The 20,139-nt window shown below is 43.7% G+C and overlaps 1 protein-coding gene across 1 annotated transcript in view; it reads right to left on the bottom strand.

Annotated features, from left to right (window-relative positions):
- The window catches only part of LOC149281478 (tudor domain-containing protein 6-like), a 34,191-nt gene extending 16,193 nt beyond the window's left edge, over positions 1-17,998 (bottom strand). Inside the window, exons 1-11 of the mRNA XM_089499207.1 lie at positions 13,492-17,998; positions 12,932-13,015; positions 5,988-6,089; positions 5,786-5,872; positions 5,221-5,292; positions 4,987-5,082; positions 4,493-4,621; positions 3,913-4,023; positions 2,229-2,315; positions 1,971-2,063; positions 1-90 (exon numbers count right to left, since the gene is read on the bottom strand). Of these exons, the coding sequence (XP_089355333.1) occupies positions 1-90; positions 1,971-2,063; positions 2,229-2,315; positions 3,913-4,023; positions 4,493-4,621; positions 4,987-5,082; positions 5,221-5,292; positions 5,786-5,872; positions 5,988-6,089; positions 12,932-13,015; positions 13,492-17,998 (5,458 nt within the window). The remainder of the gene's footprint in view (positions 91-1,970; positions 2,064-2,228; positions 2,316-3,912; positions 4,024-4,492; positions 4,622-4,986; positions 5,083-5,220; positions 5,293-5,785; positions 5,873-5,987; positions 6,090-12,931; positions 13,016-13,491) is intronic.
- Positions 17,999-20,139: the final 2,141 nt, after the last annotated feature.

Genomic DNA, 20,139 nt, shown 5'->3' with positions numbered 1-20,139 from the left:
CTGTTTCTAGACCACCATCTCCTGTGTCACAAACATCACACGTATGTTCCGCGTCCTCGTGTTCATCTGGTGCTGGACTCTCCGACACATCTGGGATTAGAGAGTCATATATTTATAGATAAGACATCAGTTAAATGGTGTGTAGATGAACTGGAAAGGCATACCCTGTGAATGTTTTTCTGGTTGGAATTAAAAGGTGAGAAACACGTCAAGGTTTATACACGACCCCATTCTCGTTACCGCCCTATGTTGCCAAAAATAACAGCGTGAAAATCTCAACTCTATTTTAGGAATAACACCTTTTACTCCCCAAAAGTACAGCAGGCAGGTCATTCATCAATTTTCTTTGCACGTTTTTTTGGCCGTTCAACTTCGTAAAGGTTTCTCTTGTAGCCCGCCATGCCGATAGACATTTAGAAACAATGCTAAAGTAGAGACTCGCCTTGATTCTCCAGCCTTCCTAGGTCGCCAGCTTGCGGTTTGCAGTCATCGGCAGCGCTATCAGCCGCCTCCGCATGCTCGGGCAATTCTGGAACTAAAACAGTACTACAGTATGTAACCGGGCGACAAGGGAGGAGATGTCAGCGCATGCATACACGGTCACGTTGGGTTTACTTTACTATTGACGGGTATTTTTTGGGCAAAAAAACTCACTTTGAACATCTGTGCCGTCTTCATTAGAAGCTTCAGACTCCATTACGACCTTGTACACACAGTCCGGGTTCTCCATTGGCTCATCGCATTCGGTATACAGGGGTTCATATAGATCTGCTGCGAACATTATCTATTATTGTGAAGTCTCTTTATTGCATGAACTGAGATGAATTCATTCCCGTTACAGGCAAAAACAATACCTTGTAGGATACCATTACATTTATTATGTTATTTGTTAGGATGAGGGTCAGAGGAATTTTCCAGGAGGGGCTTTAACGCAATCCTCCAAGATGAGCATTGGGTCAGGGAACGGGAATTTTAGGAATAGAAATCTGGTAGAGCGGAGAGATGCTGAAAGCCTTGGAAAAAGCCCCAAAACACGCGCTTGCTTGTTGCGTAACACAAAATAGCACAAAACTGAAATCTGTTCTCATTAGGAAAACCCTGAAACAGACTCACCTTGAGTGTCCTCTCTTCCTAGACCACCACCTTTGGAGTCACACACGTCACTTGCGTATACCGCGTCACTGTCTTCAGCTGGTGCTTATGGGAATAAAAACAATATACCGTATATTCGAGTTTAAAAGTATAGTCTTTATTTCAATAGTAGGCAAAAGTGAAGATGTCTGTGCTCTCTATCAGAAGCTTCTAATTCCACTTCACCTCAGTACACAATGTGTGGGTCCGCCACTGGCACCTGCAGCTTGGTGTACATTTGTAGGGAGCAATACCAATTTAAATCAAACATACTGTGCTGCCGGTGGCGAACATGCGCCCGTTATCATTACAGGCAAACATCACTGCGTAAACTGAGTAAAAAGAGCAGTGTGCCTAAAAGCTCGAATCAGACACAGGAACCCCTCGGTAGGCTTATCACAAACGAGAATATCATCTGCCTAAGAAACACACAAAGCGGATCGGTCACTTCAGTTCTATACACTAAACAAGTGTATGTATTAAAAACCCATGTTATGTGCATTCCATGGAAGCTGCCATCTAAACTTCAAACTGTGTTCAGGCAGCCATTGTAAAGTTGGTGGAGAAGGTAGGGAACTTCAGGACGGTAAATGAATCAGGTAATGCTGGTTTCTTCCACTGTGGCAAATCACAGCTTTCACGAAATAAAACCATATATCTCAAAAACACTGACAAAGAAAAAAATAATAGGTAGTCTTAATGGATTACTTTACTTATTCTAAAAGCTGCGAACGCGAACGCCTTACATGGTCAATCGCGTCATGTGGCTACCATGCCAGTTCTGGTCTAGCCACTTTGTAACCATTAAAATGTGGCCTGTTCAATGGGACTCGACTCACCTCGCTTGTCCGCAGCTTCGGGAAAATCAGCATCTTCATGGAAGTCTTTGGTATACTCGCTGATATCGAATGGCGCTGGCCTGTCTGTACGGTCTGGAAGTAAATACATGTTTACTGCGGGACTTCTAAACTCCCTAAATGTACACACATACATACAGGTAGAGGCAATCACGGCATGAAATTATTACCTCTGCACAACGTAAAAAATAATGTGGGATGTAAACAGCGCCTGTTTTGTCTGCAGCGGATAAAACTCACCCTGATTTTCGTCATCAGCCAAACCCGAAGCGTCACCCTCACCGACACGGTGTTCAGTATCCAGGATTACCGGCCGCTCTGCATGGTCTGTGAAATCGAGTGCAAACACCAGGGGTTACAGCGGAATGTATGTGACAATAACGTGTCTACTGCCAATAATGTGTCAAAAACCAGTGCCCCAGAGAGTGACCCCCTTAGATTAGTTCTCCCAGTTGTTAAAGTAGCCTGAATGAGTAAGCAGCTCCTATTGAATGCTTGTAAAACTGAAGCAAAGGTGTACGTAGTATAAGAATCGATTCACAAACCTATTTTAATACAATGTAACTACATTGGACTTCTTACTGCTAAACGTCTCAGACCGATCACTCCACACCTTCCCTCTCGTCTCTATCCCCAATTCTAATACTTCTATTGAGTTGATCTGCTCCTATCACACGGGGCTTCAAACACACAATTATACACTAAACCTCCAAGCAACCCAAGAATTATGAAATAAGGTGAGTGGATCACTCAAAGTCTTCATACTATGATTTCCGAGGGTTTGTAGAAGTGTCTATATTTGCATAAGCATATTTTAGTTTTGCTTGCGGTATTCAGTATGGCGGACTAGCAATTGTCTGGTTTAACACGTAAGTATTTAATAAAAACGGATATTGTCCTATCGGTCTCACAGAACATATTCCAAAGGTGTGTGTGTGTGATGGCTTTTAGAAGCGCAACATACATATAAGCTTTCAAGCCCTTAGAGAAAGTCTTGAATGTCTAAGACTTATTATTATTTTGTTTTATAAAATGTTTGTCCTCTAAAAAGGTATTAAAATGCATCTTCCCTACTGGATAAGAAGACATCCTGGGATAACTAAAATAAGCCAGAGAATGTGGGCTACATTAACCTACGTCGCCTTTTAGTCCTTTAGGCTGTAAGCTGCTGCCGAGGTCGCGCATGGCTCTGATTGATGATGTCCCGTTTGCACAGATCAGCTCCTTGGGTGGTTCTACTTACTACATAAGCCGCCAATGAAAAATCTGCAACGTTCTGCCTTGAAAATCCTGGACACTCAATACAGTATTCTTGCACAGTGGTTTGCCAATAAAACAAACCAGCCGGGGAGGAAGTTTCAAGTTCACTTATTAAGAGATATTGTTGGGATTTATTTGTAAGATTTGTGGTATGTCAAAAACTGTTACACTTCAAAAGAAGAGAACTGTATTTTTTTGTTTTGTTTTATTCCCACATTTTAAGGTAAAAAAATAGTCATCTAAAACAGCGCATGTGTGAACCGGATACGTTTTCGCCGTACACACTACCGTTCAAAACTTTGGTGCCTCTTGAAATTGCTGAGAAATGCAGCGCAGACGGTGTTAATGTTGTAAATGGCTGATTTTTGAATGCATATCTTCATAGGCCCTTTATCACTCCCATCACTCCTTTATCGCTCCTATGTTGCACGTTGCATTCACTAATCCAAGTTTAAAAGTCTAACTGATCATTAGAAAATTTTATTACAGCCAGAAATGTATTTTCTCCCCATGCAAACAGCTCAGTGACCCCAAACTTGTGTATATTCTGGTAAGGCTACTACGGAGAAATATTTAGGCTGTAATAACTTTATATACAGGATAGAAGGAATCGGAGACCTGTACTAATTATTGTGATGCAGGACACACACTGCATTAAGCAAACCTGGGTTTTCCGTGCTTCCTAGATCCGAGGTTGCCGCCTCACACGGATCACTCGTGTCAATAATACTGGAGCCGAACACGGGCACCGAGCTCTCCACATACACAGCGTCTCCTGCAAGGAAAATTACAAATAAAAACATACGCGCAGAAAGATGATGCAGATACAGCGCAAGTACAAAGAGGACCAAAGATACTAACCCAGGTAATAGAGTTCAACAAGCTAAGAAAACCCTATACACGGGGTCAGGGTTTTAGAATTACATCGTACGGATGCAACATTATGGCAAAGTCGTTATCTCCCTACCCGTATTCAGAGCTGCTTAATCTGCTCACGCTATAGAGCCGCAAAAAGATTGAATAACTTGTCAATAAGAGAGATAAGCATGCATGGAAGAGAACAGACCTAGTTATGGATCTTTAAATGCAGTAATATACAGACACATGTGAGAAAAAACACTACAATCTAGTCTGCACATTGCGATTCCCCTTAATTATTGCACTTTTTGCAGAAGCCAAGCATTTCTAAAGTCGTGCATTACCCTAACTCAACTGGAAGGCTGTTCCAAGTAACCACCACTTACTGTCATGCTTATTAGACTCGCTTTGATGTTCCTTACTTTCCGGAATAGCCACATCTGACTCGTATACGTCGCTCATGTACAGGTTGATTCTCTCATCCGGATCCACGCGTTCAGCACAAGTATAAATATCTGCAGGTAATACAGGTGTATAATCATATAAATAATAAAAATATCTGAAAACAGGAAAAGAGGAGGATAAGGAAATGATAAAAGAATGGAAAGAGAATAAGAAAAAGGGAAAAATATAAAGTTTTTTTGTTTTTTTTTTAAGGAGGATAAGCAAGTAAACAGCAAATCAGGCAGGATCAATGAATATATTGGGAAATTTAAATTCAAGCCATAGATAATAAGAAGCTTACTGGTCTATTTCAGCATCCTATTGAGGTAAGACAATGACATCCCTGATCTGCTGAAAAGTGCTCCCAAAACTACTACTTCAGCACGACAATCGTAGGTTTTTATAATCAATCAGGAACATGCGCTACCTTTATTACCTTGGCTTTCCAGATCACTCATGTTGCAAACATCTGTCTCAGTTATCTCATTGGTGCTGTCCTCTGGCACGGGGTACTCCACATAGGTGGATATTTCTACACATGGAAAGAGGAATAGTGAGTTAATGAACGATAAAAAAAAATACATTAAACGAAACAGAAAGTAAAGAAAACGAGAGCTAAGGGGAGAGGAGAAAAGGATTTGCGTAACATCAAAAGGTTTGCTTGCAGTACCCGGTTCTGTGTCCGACTGCTTAATGCCGATATCAGCGACATCACTCATAGTCACCTCTAAATATTTATTTCCTGAGGAACAAAAAAAAGAGCGTTATGTGCAAGCGTGCAGTTTAATCTTCATTCCCACCAAACATCCAGGTTGCAATTTGCTCTGTAACACGGCACACATCCCCAAAGACATGTAAGATTTTGAGTCTTAGATGTTCTGTGTTGCGGGAGCTCTAGATTTTATTTATTAATTACTAAAATGCTGCAATCGCGTCTATGACACGGTTAACGCTGCATGACCGCTCTCATGGAGCGATCCCAACATTCTTGTGGGGACCGAACAAACCAAGTGATTTCTCCCTGAAGCTGTGCCCCTTACACTTTGTTTAAAAAAATAAAATTAAATTCATGTACCAGGTACGTCATTGGTCCTCAAGAGACATTTTCTGATGACGTACCTGGTACGTCTTCTGCGGCAAAGGGGTTAATATGTGTACCAACAGTGCTAAAGTATAGGGGGTTGCAGATAACAATTTACATTTCAGAAGAGATAAAAACCAAGAAGACACATTACCACAATCTTCTTGAAGAGATGGCGAAGAGACCTTAATGTCAGCATCACAAAGCTCAGATCCGGTTTCATTTGGCTCAGAGAAAGAATCTATAAAGAAATATAAAACGATCATTTAAGAAGAAATGCATTGGAACATAAAGGATATACAATTTCTTTTAAGCCATCATGTTTGGGATGAATTACGTTCATGGAATTTACTCACCGTGCAGGCAGGAGTCTGTAAGGTTCACGCTGGACTCCCTAGAGGTTATGGAGTGCATACCGGCTTCAGTAAAACCCACGCCGTGCAACGATCGCATTAATTCTAAATTAAAAAAAACAAAAAAGAAAGAAACATAAGATATAAAAATGAAACCCAATACAGTTTATGCTATTAACAGGTTGTTCAGCAAAGCAGATAAATACTATATGGACAAAAGTATTGGGACACCTGACCATTACACCAACAGGGACTTTGATGGCATCACATTCTAAATACATAGACATTAATATGAAGTTGGTCCCCCCTTTGCAGCTATAACGGCTTCCGCTCTTCTGGAAAGGATTTCCACAAGATTTTGGAGAGTTTTTGTGGGAATTTTTGCCCATTCATCCAGTAGAGCGTTTGTGAGGTCAGCACTGATGTTGGACGAGACGCCCGGCTCACAATCTCAGTTCCAGTTCATCCCAGAGGTGTTGGATTGGGTTAAGGACAGAGCTCTGTGCTCTTCCTTTCAGCATACAGAGACATTTTGGACAATGCTCTGCTTCCAACTCTGTGGGAACAGTTTGGGGGGAAGACCCTTTTCTATTCCAGCATGACCACCCCCCAGCGCACGAAGCAGGCTCCATAAAGACATGGTTGGATGAGTTTGGTTTGAAGGAACGTGACCGGCCGCATGCAGCAAACGTCTATCACACACTTACGAAGTACTTTTCGGTCTACATTATAATATTATACAGGTTTTAAGGTCACTAAAAAGTAGGAATTCTTAAACGGTTTGTTCTATTAAAGTGAACGAGAGTCTATGATATGACGACATTTAATCTGACTTCAAGACCTTTGATAACCGGCTTAGGGATTTTAGCTAGCAAAAAAGTATGGCTTCTACCACTCCCCCGCCCCCCCCCCAAAAAAAAATGTATAATATATATTTATATGGGTTTATAATGCTTATAATGGCTACTAGAAACATCTCTGGAAATACCATTAGTTCAGTAAAACCTTTTCAATTTCTTAAGGAAGAAGGGAACTAATATGCAGAGTCACTCGCACAGAATATGTAGTGAAGGGCATATGCCATATTTTAAAATATATTTATTGAATATAATTGAGCACGGACCCCTCTCTCCGCCTTGGATAATTTCAGAGAAGCACAGCACGGAGCTGCTAGGACCCTGGTCACCTCAGCATGGCTAGCAAGTTGGGCTAGCAAGCCAGTGGGTTAGCACATGCACAGACATGTACTGCCAGAAACGGTGTCTGGAGGCGTCCATATGCGTGATTTTATTTGGTAAATGGTCTGTATGAACACGCTGGTGTTAAAATAAAAGTCACAGCTCCACAGGTCTCAAAGTGTTTTAATTTGGAGAATATAACTATAGCAGTGTCTGAATGCTGATCGTGCCGTTCCATTGGCTGCTGTGCTAATCGGGACACTTTAATGCATACGATAGTTGTGTGGCCCTTTTACATTTTTTGCAATGTCCATGGGGGATTCTGCAATATATCCATTGCAATATCCATTTCGGCCCGTCAAATCTGCCAGTTTTCTCTGTAATTCATCAATAAAGGTTATCGCATGTGTGCAGGTTTTGGGGTATCAGAGTGTTAACGGGAAGACGAAGCTGGTAAATAGTCACGATAGGACTATTTGGTTGATTTGGAACCATATAGTAACACACAAATACAGAAGAGTCTATTCACTAAATGGTGTGTTTGCAGGAAAGACGTGGTTTAAACCATCTCCGTTCACTACTTACTATAAACGTCCAAAACTGACAAGTGCTGTGCTAGCCCTATATAATGCATAGGTTAACGTGCAAAGAGACTGAGGAAATCATATTGATTTAACTATACATTACACAGGGTTGGCCAATCGCTTCAGACAGCAGACGTTCACCGGGGTTGTCCCTTAATGCTGTATGGCAAAGTCAACGCAATTCTCCTTTCAACTCTCCCACTAGCGAATAAACGCTGGAGAGAGTCACATTCCAGCAGAAAACTTTTGGCGATTAATATCCAAAGAGTAAGGGGCATGCACACATAGGAGCCAGAAAAAGCATGCATTATTTCTGAAGCCAGTGACACATTAACCCCTTTACATCCAGTGACATACCAGGTACATCATGCCCAAGTGGGCTCATTGGTCCCATGACATACCCGGTATGTCATGGAAAGTAAACGGCCCCACAATAGTGGTGGCACTGCTGCGGTCTCCCCGCTCCCCAGCCGCTGATGGGATGCCCTATCGTAAAAACAAAAAGGAAAAAAGAGAAGCCATTTCCATTACATTTAAGGGACACTCTAGGTCCCTTTACATTTTTATGGTGTCTCCCTTGCCAATGAATGCTGGGATTCTGCAGAATGTGCTTTTGCCCCCTGCTATTTTTAGCAGGACATTTCTCCTGCCAGGTCATATACTTACCCCCAGTCTGCTTCAGCGATGGCTTAGCAAACATCAAAGAGTCTATGGAAAGCGACTTCAATAGGAGAGCTTCCCTGCCACTGACAGGTTCCTTCTAGCAGCAAACCCATAACAAAGAACTTTCGGACCATGGAGGAGGAGGAGGAGAGGAGCTGCAGCTTCTACCTAAGATAAGTAACTTGACATTCCAATACATAAGGCAGCCCTTTAACAACACGGCTTAAATTTTATTGGTTGTGATATTTAACAATATACAAACACAGGACATTGACATTTATATCAAAAAGTGCTTTTAAAAACAGCATTGACCAATTAGCGTGCCATAATTTTAATAGGCATCAGTGTTCACCGGGAACACTGATATGCTCCAGAACGTTCATATTCTCAGCCACCCTCCCCAAGATCAGCTTTAAAAGTCCGGTCTAAAACAAAAGGAATACCGGGGCATAAATGTGTATCGAGAACGGAACGGTGACAAAAGGGCGTGTGCAAAAGCTATCCAAGTATATTGTGTTCCCATTTCTTAGGAGAAGCAGAAAAAGTTCTGCCGTGGAGTTCTTCAGGAGCCTAAATGGAAATATTGATTTGGTCATAACCATTCACCAGCCGACAGACAGATCAGGACAGAATCCACATATACAACATAAGTTCTGCAGCAATACGCTGGAAGCACAGAGCTGTTTTTGTACATTTTTCACACAAGGCAGAACATGCAAAAAATATGTATTTACAGAAATGTAGGCAATTTTTTTAAGCCCTGTACATTATGCACACCCTCTTTATTTTTGCATCTTCTTCAATGCACTTTCCTTTCAATTATGAAACACCTATACCTGAACTACTATATTCCTCTAAAAGGCTATAGGTTTTCAAGATCATAACCATTCGAAATGGGTTTCCTCGGATCTCAAAATCAAGGAGAAATATCCGCGTTTGCCCTCTTTGTGTGTATAGCAACTACAGTGCAGAACACAAACTTTTTACGGTACTTGGTACGTAAGGGTAAAACCCTGAAAAATGCAGAAATATGAACCGTTAATGACGGGTTGGTCTGATTCTTGCTTTGAATCACCCATCAAGTAATGATTGTGAATACAGGAAATTCCAAGAACCCATAACCTACATCACATATATATACACATTACCTATAAAAAGAGACACTCAGATAAACAGAGCTCTGTCTGACATAGGCGACAAAAACACTGCTATGTTTGCTGCAATCACTTTTGTTTAAGCACATACGGTGTATACTATCTATTGAAAATCCAGAACGGGATGGCTGTGTTGTCACAGGAGTGAGTCGAGAACTGTGCCTACCTACCGGATAAGAACAGTGACGCAGTGTGGGAACACGGCATCGGACATACATGTACAAGACCAGCACGACATAACGGGAAATACAAGATTCCTAAATGCATATACCTATTAGATTACAGCGTCATTTCTATTACCTTCCTCTCCACTTAAATCTTGGACTAAATGCATTTCATTCCTCTGAACATCTTCAGGTATTCCCAAAGTAACGGGACTTAGTTCCAGTTCTAAAATAATAATAATAATAAAAAAAAAAAAGTTAAACATGAAATAAACAGGACATTTAACCCCTTAAGGACCAGGCTCATTTTTCGTTTTGTACCCTGTGGGACCGAGGCTGTTTTGACACTTTTGTGGTGCTTGTGTTCAGCTGTAATTTTCTCCTCACCCATTTAGTGAACCCACATAAGTTATATATTGTTTTTTTCAGGACAAGATGGGCTTTCTTCAGATACCATTATTTTGATCGTATCATCTTATTTACTATAAAAAAAATAAAAAAAACATGGTGAAAAATTGAAAAAAAAACACATTTTATGACTTTTATTTGAAAAATCTTTTACTCACCTAAAAAAGCAAGTAAAAAAACTAGCTAAATAGATTCTACTACTTGTCCTGAGTTTAGAAATACCCAATGTTTTTATGTTTTTTTGCTGTTTTTTGTAAGTTATAGGGCAATAAGTACAAGCAGCGTTTTATGATTTCCAAATCTTTTTTAACAAATCTGGTCATTCTGCCTCCATCTCCTCTTTGGAACATCTTTGAAGCAGGTTAACTCAATTTAACCCATTTAAACCATATATTTTTGAAAACTAGACACCCCAGGGTATTCCAAATGCTGTTATTTTAACCCTTTCCATGCACCAATTATAGAACTACACTTTGTCAAACTTTGTAATAGTATTTTTTTTTTATTTTTTTTCACACAAATTGTACTTTAGTTATAGATATACAGGTTCTGGTATATGTCACTGTCAAACAACCCCCCAATATGTGTTCAGGAACATCTCCTGAGTACAGCGATACCCCACATGCATGGGTTTGTCAGATTGTTTGGCTGGTAAAAGGCTACTTTTGGGGCATGCGTAATCCAGGTGGTCATTTGGTCATTCTGCCTCCATCTCCTCTTTGGAATATCTTTGAAGCCGGTTAACTCAATTTAACCCATTCAAACCATATATTTTTGAAAACTAGACACCCCAGGGTATTCCAAATGCTGTTATTTTAACCCTTTCCATGCACCAATTATAGAACTAAACTTTGTCAAACTTTGTAATAGTATTTTTTTTTTATTTTTTTTCCACACAAATTGTACTTTAGTTATAGATATACAGGTTCTGGTATATGCCACTGTCAAACAACCCCCCAATATGTGTTCAGGAACATCTCCTGAGTGCAGTGATACCCGACATGCATGGGTTTGTCGGGTTGTTTGAGATTTAAAATGCCACATTTGGGAAGTGCGCTTTTTTTCTCCGTTTTGGTCAGTCTGGACCTATGCCCTATCTTTGAGCTTGGCCACTCCAATTTACCCCATCAGCCATTTTTTTATATATTAGACACCCCTTGGGTATTTGAAGTGCTTTTATTTTAACTCTTTGTTGAGATTTTTGAGAAATTTTAGCACTTGCTCAAAATAATAAACTTTATTTTTTTATTTTATTTTATCTTTTTAATACTTTTTTATATTTTTTTTACACATTTTGCAATGTACTGGATGGTTCATCTAGTGACATCACTGCATAATTATTTTTAAATGTTAGCACATTTTTTTTATTTTTTTTCCATTTTTTATTTATTTTTTAATATTTTACTAATCACATAGTGATTAGAAAGCTGGGCTCCATTGACTTGCATGGTTGAATGCAGTACCTGTATTCAACCTGCAAGTGGAGCCAGAGTTCTCTAGAGGGTCTGGAGACCATCTAGCTAACTCTATCATCTTTATTGTTTATTTTCCCGGACCGCCGCCATCTTGCTTGATGGCGAAGATCACCGGCAGCGGCGGCTGTGACCGCTCTCCGGAGCGGTCACAGCCCACCCAGAGGTAAGTGTTTGGTGTCGCTGGATGCCTCCTGATTGAGGCATTCCAGCGACACCATTTAAGTTTAGGAGGCGATCGTCGATCGCCTCCTAAACGCTTTTAAAACGGGCGTCCGCCGCCATACAATGTATGGCGGCTGTTGACGCCCCGGGGAGGGGCCAGACATGGCCCCCGATGCCGATCTCGGCGTTACTGAATGCCTCGACATCGAGGCATTACAGTAACGCCGTTTAAGCGAAGAAAGTGATCGTTGATCACTTTCTAAGCTTATTTTATTTTATGACGGTTCAGGACCGTCAAAGGTCATTTAGCGACCTTCATGTCATGACGGTCCTGAACCGGCAAAGGTCGCGAAGGGGTTAATTAACAGTTTAAGTAAATAGTTTTAAATCATAGCTGTAGGTGTGTACATTTATAGCAAATAAAGCTTTACAGCAAATTTCTACCCATACACAGGCAGGAACACTGGCAAAAAGGCACAGTTAAAAGCACTTAAAGGCAACATAAAATCTCAGTGCAATATAATTTCAGGCAGGGGGATAACTAGAAAACACAGGGTCCTGGTGAGAAGATTGCCCCAGGGCCCCCCATCCTCAACAGCTGGTCTGCACACACTTTGGCACATGTGTACACATTCATTCAACACACACTCCATCTCACCCACTAACACATCCATGCTCATACACACACACACAATTACACATCCATACATACAATCATATAAACATACACCCCACCTCCCGTCCGCCCCCACTTACCTACTACCACTCTTGCTGTCCAGCTGCTCGCACTTTCTATACGTTCCTGGCGCCTCTCAACTGGTTCAAAATAGTTTAGAAAGGGGCCCTTCCGACCTCGACTGGTGCGGCCCAGGTCAGAAGGGCCTTTTCTAAACAATTTTGAACCGGTTGCAAGGAGACAGGCACAAGTGGACACAGGGGTCGCCCCCGGCCCCCCTAGAGGTTCCGCCACTGATTTCAGGTCACTTACAGATTTACTTCCACTGAGCAAGACGAAGGATATGCACTTATGGAAGAGCATCCTAGTCCACAGGCAACTTCTTTTGTGCAGTTTAGCACATTTCCCTCTTATATGTACATCTCATAAAGCTGCCATATATAATATTAGTCAGCAAAATAATGTTTTTAAAATCAACACTACCTCGAAAAGGGTCCCGGATATCTCCCACATAAGCTCCGGAAGACTTTATTGTAGCCAGAGAGTCTGTGCACAGCGTATCCTTAGCTGAAACAAGAAACGGTCAATGATCATGATGCAATGCATAAAAAGCAACTAAAATTAGTTTTCCTTTTTTTTTTCTTTTAAATTGGATACTGCCATATCGAGCTGTCATACTCTACACGCACAGAGTAAGATGCAGGGTCACGTAGATTTTAAGACATTTACCCCGCATGTCGTCCTCTTGCGAAGCTGCTCTACCACCAGCGGCCGCCTCATCCTGTCGCGTGTTAAAAAACAAATATCCCGGACTTCTTTCTGTGGAAAATGCAATATAAAAATACATAAGTAAAACACGGCTTAAGTTTATGTATTTTATGATGCGTTAGCTGGCAAAGAAAAACAAAACACAACCACGACCCCTTCAGTAGATTTTTAACTCGGTAATTCAAACTGTTAATATCATTAGAAATAAGAGACTTGTGTTAACGCAAACGGTGGCCTGGAGCCCTAAAGTATTATTTATAGTGCGTGAAACCCACCTTCACCATCACCTGTTTCAATGGCTGCCTCCCCTTGAGAGGAGATCCATGGCCCTGAACACTCCCGGTCTCCTGCGACTTGTTTTTCTTGTTCATCATTTCCTTGAGGATCGACGTTTTCCTGAATGTTGTCGCCCGGTGTGTCGGAGTCCGGTAAACTGGTGTCAGAAACAGTTTCGAATTCTAAAGAATCGCAACGTGCTTTGGTGCCCTCTGTAAGCGAAGCACTCGTGCCACGATCGGTTCCAACGCACCAGAACGGCCCCATCTCTTCATTAATATCCTCTCCTTTGTACTTTGCACTCACAGACACCATCGGTATATTGCCTATTCCAGGCGGCTGAATTCCAACGACGGTAATCTCCAAGCTATCTTCTGTAACTCTATTGTAGAAAAACGTATTGGCATCTGAATTCCAGCATCCGTCTGAAAGATTAAATCCCGCAAGGCAACACGGGAACGCCACAACAGGTATCGTTGTTAATGCGCTCGGAAGCTGCCGTACATGATCGGCCTTAACAGTCTCCTCGTTGCCATAATCAACAAATCTTACAGTTATGAGTCCTGCTTCTATGCGTGTGACGGCTGCCCTATACCAGTTATTGTCATCGCTATACATCACATTACACGGGGACCCAACTTCTATGGCCGAAATAAAGCAATCGTCTACAATAGACAGCTCCCCTGCCTCCTGGACCTTAACCGCTAACCCATCGACGTCGGATGTTGTCAGCTGACACCAAAAATGTTCAGGGCTGTCAACGGCACTAACGTATACTTCTACAGTTTCACCGCGCTGCGGCAAGTTCCACACAAACGAGTCTCTAGAGGTAACGTTTTCAGTTGTATCCCCTGCATCGTTCGCAGGTAAGTCATGCGTGGGCTCGACTGACGGGGGTTCTTCAGACACAGACGAGGTTAGAAAGTCGGTAACGGAGCCCTGCTGATCGCTCAGGCGAACTTCCCACCTATCGCCGCACTGTCGCAGAAACTCACAGCAGAGCTGAAGATCGTTTGTTCTTTCGGTAAATTTATGCAGCAGGTCGTCGTCGTTCGAGGTGCCGAAACTCTGTTGGTTTAGAGTACAATGAAAACTCATCACCGGGTACGATAGCAGTTTCTCTGGAAGCCTGGCTACTTTGGAAACCGGCACAACCGAGGTATTACCGTAATCCACGTATTCAACATGTAACCCATCGGGACTTTTTTCTGTTACGACAGCTCTGTAATTCAACTCGTCGTCTGCAAAAAAAGCACAAACCAGGTCCCCCGCTTGAACGTCTTTTTCGAAAACTTTCTCCGGCTTGCTGGTTTCGTTTAGGATTTTGGAGATTTCACAAAGCTCCGCGTCTTGTGCGATCTGCACGCTGAAGTCATATATCGAGTTAATGTGGGAAACGTACACGGGCAACTGTAATCCAGGAAAAAGGTTTCTCTTGGGCAAATCTTTCAGTTTTATCTGAGGAGGACTTGCCTTGTATAGTTTGTCCCCAAAAGAGCGCATCTGCGGCGATTTATTACTTAACACGGGCTTGGTTTCGGAAGAAAGCATTCTGTCTTTTGCAGAGTCCGCTTTCTGCCGCGGCGCAGCATTACGTGAAACCCTTTGCAAAGATCTAGATTCGTCTCTTTTGGAATTAACCTGGTAAAATTTTTGGCCGGGATCTCTGGTTTCTCCTTTACTTGCATTGTAGGCTCTTTTCTTTGTGTCACCGTTTCGGACGTTGTCAGATGCAGAGTGCAGGAGAGCGTTTGCGGTGTCTTTCTGGCTTCTCAAACCTAACTTTGACTTGATACTTGTATTTATTTGTCGGTTGCCACTGTACAGCTCAACAATCAACTTCCCGTCTGTCTCTTTGGCTACAACGATCGCTCTTAACGGTTTATCCAGAACAGTTTTCTCGAACCAAGATACAATATCACCCGGAACATTAGGAGGAACGTCGGAGAGAGAGCACTTTATGGCTTGCATTGGAAAAAGCAGCAGCTCGTACTCGTTTTGTTTTATCGGCAGCAGGTCTTTGTCGTTAACCTTATCAGTGTTACCAAAGTCTACAAAGAAAACCTCTGGATTGCTAGAGTTAGAATAGATAAAGCCACGGTACCACTGCTTGTCTGTAAATCTGGCGAGACACAATGGCCCGAGAGGCGGCGGTGCTTTCGAATCCTGTGCCTTGCTGGATGCCCTTGCAACGACGGATGAGATCTCGTCAACCGTTCCGGCGTTTCTGGAAAGCTGGCAGTAAAACTCCAGAGAGCGATTAGTATGCGTGACGTAAATCTCTTCCTCGCAGCCTATCTTAATATCGTGCATGGAGTAAAAGTATGAATGAAGCTGCACTGACGGGTCCAACTTTTTGTGAGACAGAGGAGTGGCATGTCTTCGTTCTACTAACAAATTGCATACGCTGGTAAACGGAGTGAACAAGTCCACGATGTTAAACATCTCATCGTCCATGGACGCTACAGCGAAAAACATACAGCAGAACGGCACACACTTTCCTGATGCACCCTCCACAAACTCGTTGAAGAGCCCGGTTGCTTTTGCGTCCCAACAAAACGGATCCTTGCCAAGAGGAGCGATAATGTTATACAAGCTGCACCTGAAGGCTTGGGCTTTCAAGTTAAAGAATTCACTTTTTATCGAACAGAGATCCCTTGCCGGAACCATTTCTTTCCTTCCGTAGTCCACATACAGCACTTCAACAGTTTCTGAATCAGAGGCGCAAACGGGTGTCTCTGTTACAAACGCTCTGTACCACTGGCCGTCACTCGGGCTTCTTGCGAGACAGCTAGATGACCGTCTATCGGAAGGACAACTCGTGCTTGAGCAATACTCCTGTATTTTATTCATGAGGAGATTAAGGTCTGAGGCGTGTGCAACGTTTTGGCACCAAAACAAACCCGGATGATCAACAGACGATACAACCACTTCTATGGTAGCCCCGGGCTCAAAAAATTGATCTTCAAAGGGAGAGCACATGGGCTTTTCGGCTCTGTCTCCTTTTGCCCGATTGGGTACAGGCTCTCGCTGGCGTGTCTTATGGGACTTTTTACTAGAAACCGCATCGTTCAATTGAACGTCGCTCTCCTTTCCAATAGCCATAGCGGTAATAAGCTTCGGGAGCTCGTCGACAGGCTCGTGGCTTTCAAATTTTGCGTGTCCTGCGTCGGCAAGGACTTTGCCTATACTTCTTTCTTCTATTCTGGATTGATCCAAAACCTCCACTGTACAGTTATCGGACTCTTTGGAAACGATGTAAATGACGAGTTTCTTATCCACGACAGCCACTTTGAAGGCAACAATAGCTTCAGAACTCCATTCCTCACCCAAGGGGTGGATGTCCGCCATGCAACAACATATAGCCGAGCCGGGTATATCTCTGAACTGGGCAGGTAGCTCTTTCACATTATACCAGTCCACGGTTTCTGAGTTGCCATAGTCAATGAAATACACGGTGACCTTCTTTTCGTGAGTGGCCACCACCTCGGCTCGGTAATACTGGTTATCCTTGAACTTGGTGCAGCACAGTTGTCCTCTCTGGGGCTTGGGTATGATGCCATCCAGTTTGGACGCTTGGGAATAGAGGCGGGCGACGCCGTTCACCACTTTGCTATAGTTTGAAGCGTTTTCGGCAATCCTGATCCAGAAGCGAGAGGGGTCGCAGACGAACTCCACGAAGGCGTCGTAGAATTTACCGACCTTCAGCTCTTGCGTAGGGGTAACGGGAACATAAAACCGTTGCTTGGGAACGTCGGCTACCCGTGCTTTGCCGTTGCCACATACTTCTTCCACGGGAACGGGGCCGTCGGCCATCAGCTTGTTCACCTGGCAGACCTTCAGAGTGTGAGCCCTCATGTCAAACAGGCGATTTAAGTTGAACCCGTCGTCTCCGAACAGGTTGACGACGTACAAATGCTCATAGGAATTGTAAAACTCAATCTTGGCGGTAAGCTGTCTTCCGTAAAGTAAGGAGCGTAGCTCGAAGACCTGCGCGGGATCCCAGCCCGAGCCCCTATCTGACACACCATACAAGCTGCAGGGGAAAGTGACAACGGGCATCCGGAAAAAATCAGGGGACAGGGACCGCAAGCTGGTCATGGGAACGACATCCCGGCGGCCCCAGTCGACATGTATGACCGCAGCGAGGCGTCTGTCAGGTATGTACTCTTGCAATAGCGAGCGGTACCAACATCCATCAGGGCCACGAGAGGCACATGGTTGCCCAAGGATAAAGGAATGCTGCATGCTGGCATCGCCATATCCGGCCTGCAGCTCGTAGTAATGGTGCATGCTCTCTGAAAGGCGCTGTACCTCATGAGACAAACTCCGCAGCTGGCAGAAAACGCGCCGCGGGTCCAGCACCTGGGTGACAAGCACGGGCTCCGTCACACCCACTTGAATATGGGGGTAGAAAAAGTCCATTCTCAAGGCCGCCGGCGGGAGCGTTTCCTCAGGTGCAGCAGCGGCAGACCCTGGCGCCGCCAATCTGAAGATGGAGGACATTTCGAGGCGGTTATATTTCAATCCGACTCAGGGCCTTCGCGGCAAAACTACACACGCGCGAAAGAACGCAGCGCGCGGGCGGCTCTGGGAGATGACGTCACCGCGCGGCACCTTCGCTCAAGCTACAGGATCATAGAGGGGGCGTAGGGAGAGAAAGGTGGGGGTCCCGTGTGGCAGAGCGCGAACTGGTTGTGCTGGGAATTGACGTGGCGGGGATGAGATGGATGGCAGCGAGCGTCTGATTTTTTTTGGCGGTATTGATGGTGGTGGTATTGTGTGAAAGTGGTAGGATTGATAGGAGTGTGTGACTGAGAGTAGTGGGATTGATATGGGTGGCTAACTGAAAACACTGGGATTGATATGGGGGGGGTGGCTGATTGAGAGTAGTGGGATTGATATGGGTGGCTGACTGAAAACCCTGGGATTGATATGGGGGAGTGGCTGATTGAGAGTAGTGGGATTGATATGGGGGTAGCTGACTGAGAATAGTGGGATTGATATGGGGGTGGCTGACTGAGAATAGTGGGATTGATATGGGGGTGGCTGACTGAGAATAGTGGGATTGATATGGGGGTGGCTGACTGAGAATAGTGGGATTGATATGGGGGCGGCTGACTGAGAATAGTGGGATTGATATGGGGGTGGCCGACTGAGAATAGTGGGATTGATATGGGGGCTTGGCTGACACTAGTGGGATTGGAATCTACTTCCAAGGAACCTTCAGCATCCACCCTCCCTCCCGACATTCAAGAAACATCTCAAAACCCACTTCTTCAGAGAAGCCGCACCATAACTTCCCTGTCACTGATACACCCCACACTACCCCTTACCTTTCTCTGCTCCCTATGTCTGTCCTCACCCCATTCCCTCTAGATTGTAAGCTTGCTAGCCGAGCCTCTCCACCTAATGTATCGGTTTGATTAGTCTGTCAATTCTCGTCTTGTCAGACCCCTTGAATATATGTATTGTATTAAGCGCTATGTAAACTGTTGGCGCTATATAAGTAAAAGATAATAATAAGAATTGAGAAAAAGGATTGTTTTCTTTACACAACTTCATCTAAAAATCCATTATTGTCACTTTTAGGACTGATGACTGCTGTGATACCCTCTGGCCCAGCAAACATCCTGAGCTCCCGGGACGGAAGAGGAGAGGTAGCTGGGTCCGAAACGCGTCTGTCCTTAAATAACGACAGAGTTGCTTCTGCTGCATGAATGGTAAATCCAGCCACTTCGGGACGATGGGATTTAGAGAATGTGCATTAGCCTGCCTATGGCATCTGTCTGACGAGAACAGACGGACAAGAAGAGGAGCGAGCCGCAGGCGCATCAGACAGGTAACAAAAGTGCTCTTTAATAAAACACTTATATGGTTTGTTTCTGACTTAAAGCAACACTCCGGCTCTCGCATGCCCTTTAATACATCTGATAGCGGAAGTCCCTTTTAATGTTTCATGTCGCTTCCCCATGGAAGGATTCTGCAGAATCCCCTCAAATGCATTTTCCTCTTCCCCATCGCCAAGGCTAGACTGGTGAGGACCGGGTAGCCCTGGCGCTTTAAGGCACCTGTGCCTACTTACCAGTAGCCACCAGTCTTCTTGAGCAGTGGCTCATTGAGGGTTCCAGAGCGTTCCTGCCACTGTCACAGCGTGAACGCAGAGAGGGGCATTATGCTGCAGCAATGGAGCTGCAGCTTCTAAGGTTTCCTTTTTTTGTTTAATATTGATCCACTAGGCTTTTCTTGCTTGGGACACCAGACCGTTTAACGTATTAACCACGGATAGATCTGATTCGACATGAGACACCCATCTGCAAACAAACCAAAAATCTCCGTTCGATGTACCGTACAATCAGCTATGAGAATGATGAGCTGGTATAGAAGTTACTTTGGCGTCTCTCTCTGCTAAAGCTGAACCCGTTAGGCTTCGGATACGGACTTGAATCATAATCCCATCAATAAACGTGATCAGGTCATTTGTTTTTATGATCCCTCGCTGGAGATAACAATGTGCCGAGTGCACAACATTCCGGCTTGCTGCATTATTTCCTGCGATAAATTCAAAGTACTGGTTAACCCAGGGCCTGATAAATCGTGCAAAGTTCAAGAAAGCCCTTTAAATACCGTAGTCTGATGTCCAGTCC

This window comes from Sceloporus occidentalis, unplaced genomic scaffold, assembly GCF_023333645.1.
Source record: "Sceloporus occidentalis isolate IW3139 unplaced genomic scaffold, rSceOcc1.0.p SCAF_131, whole genome shotgun sequence".
NCBI lineage: Eukaryota > Metazoa > Chordata > Lepidosauria > Squamata > Phrynosomatidae > Sceloporus > Sceloporus occidentalis.
The sequence above is the reverse complement of the archived record's forward strand: the minus strand, read 5'-3'. Positions and strand labels throughout refer to the sequence as shown.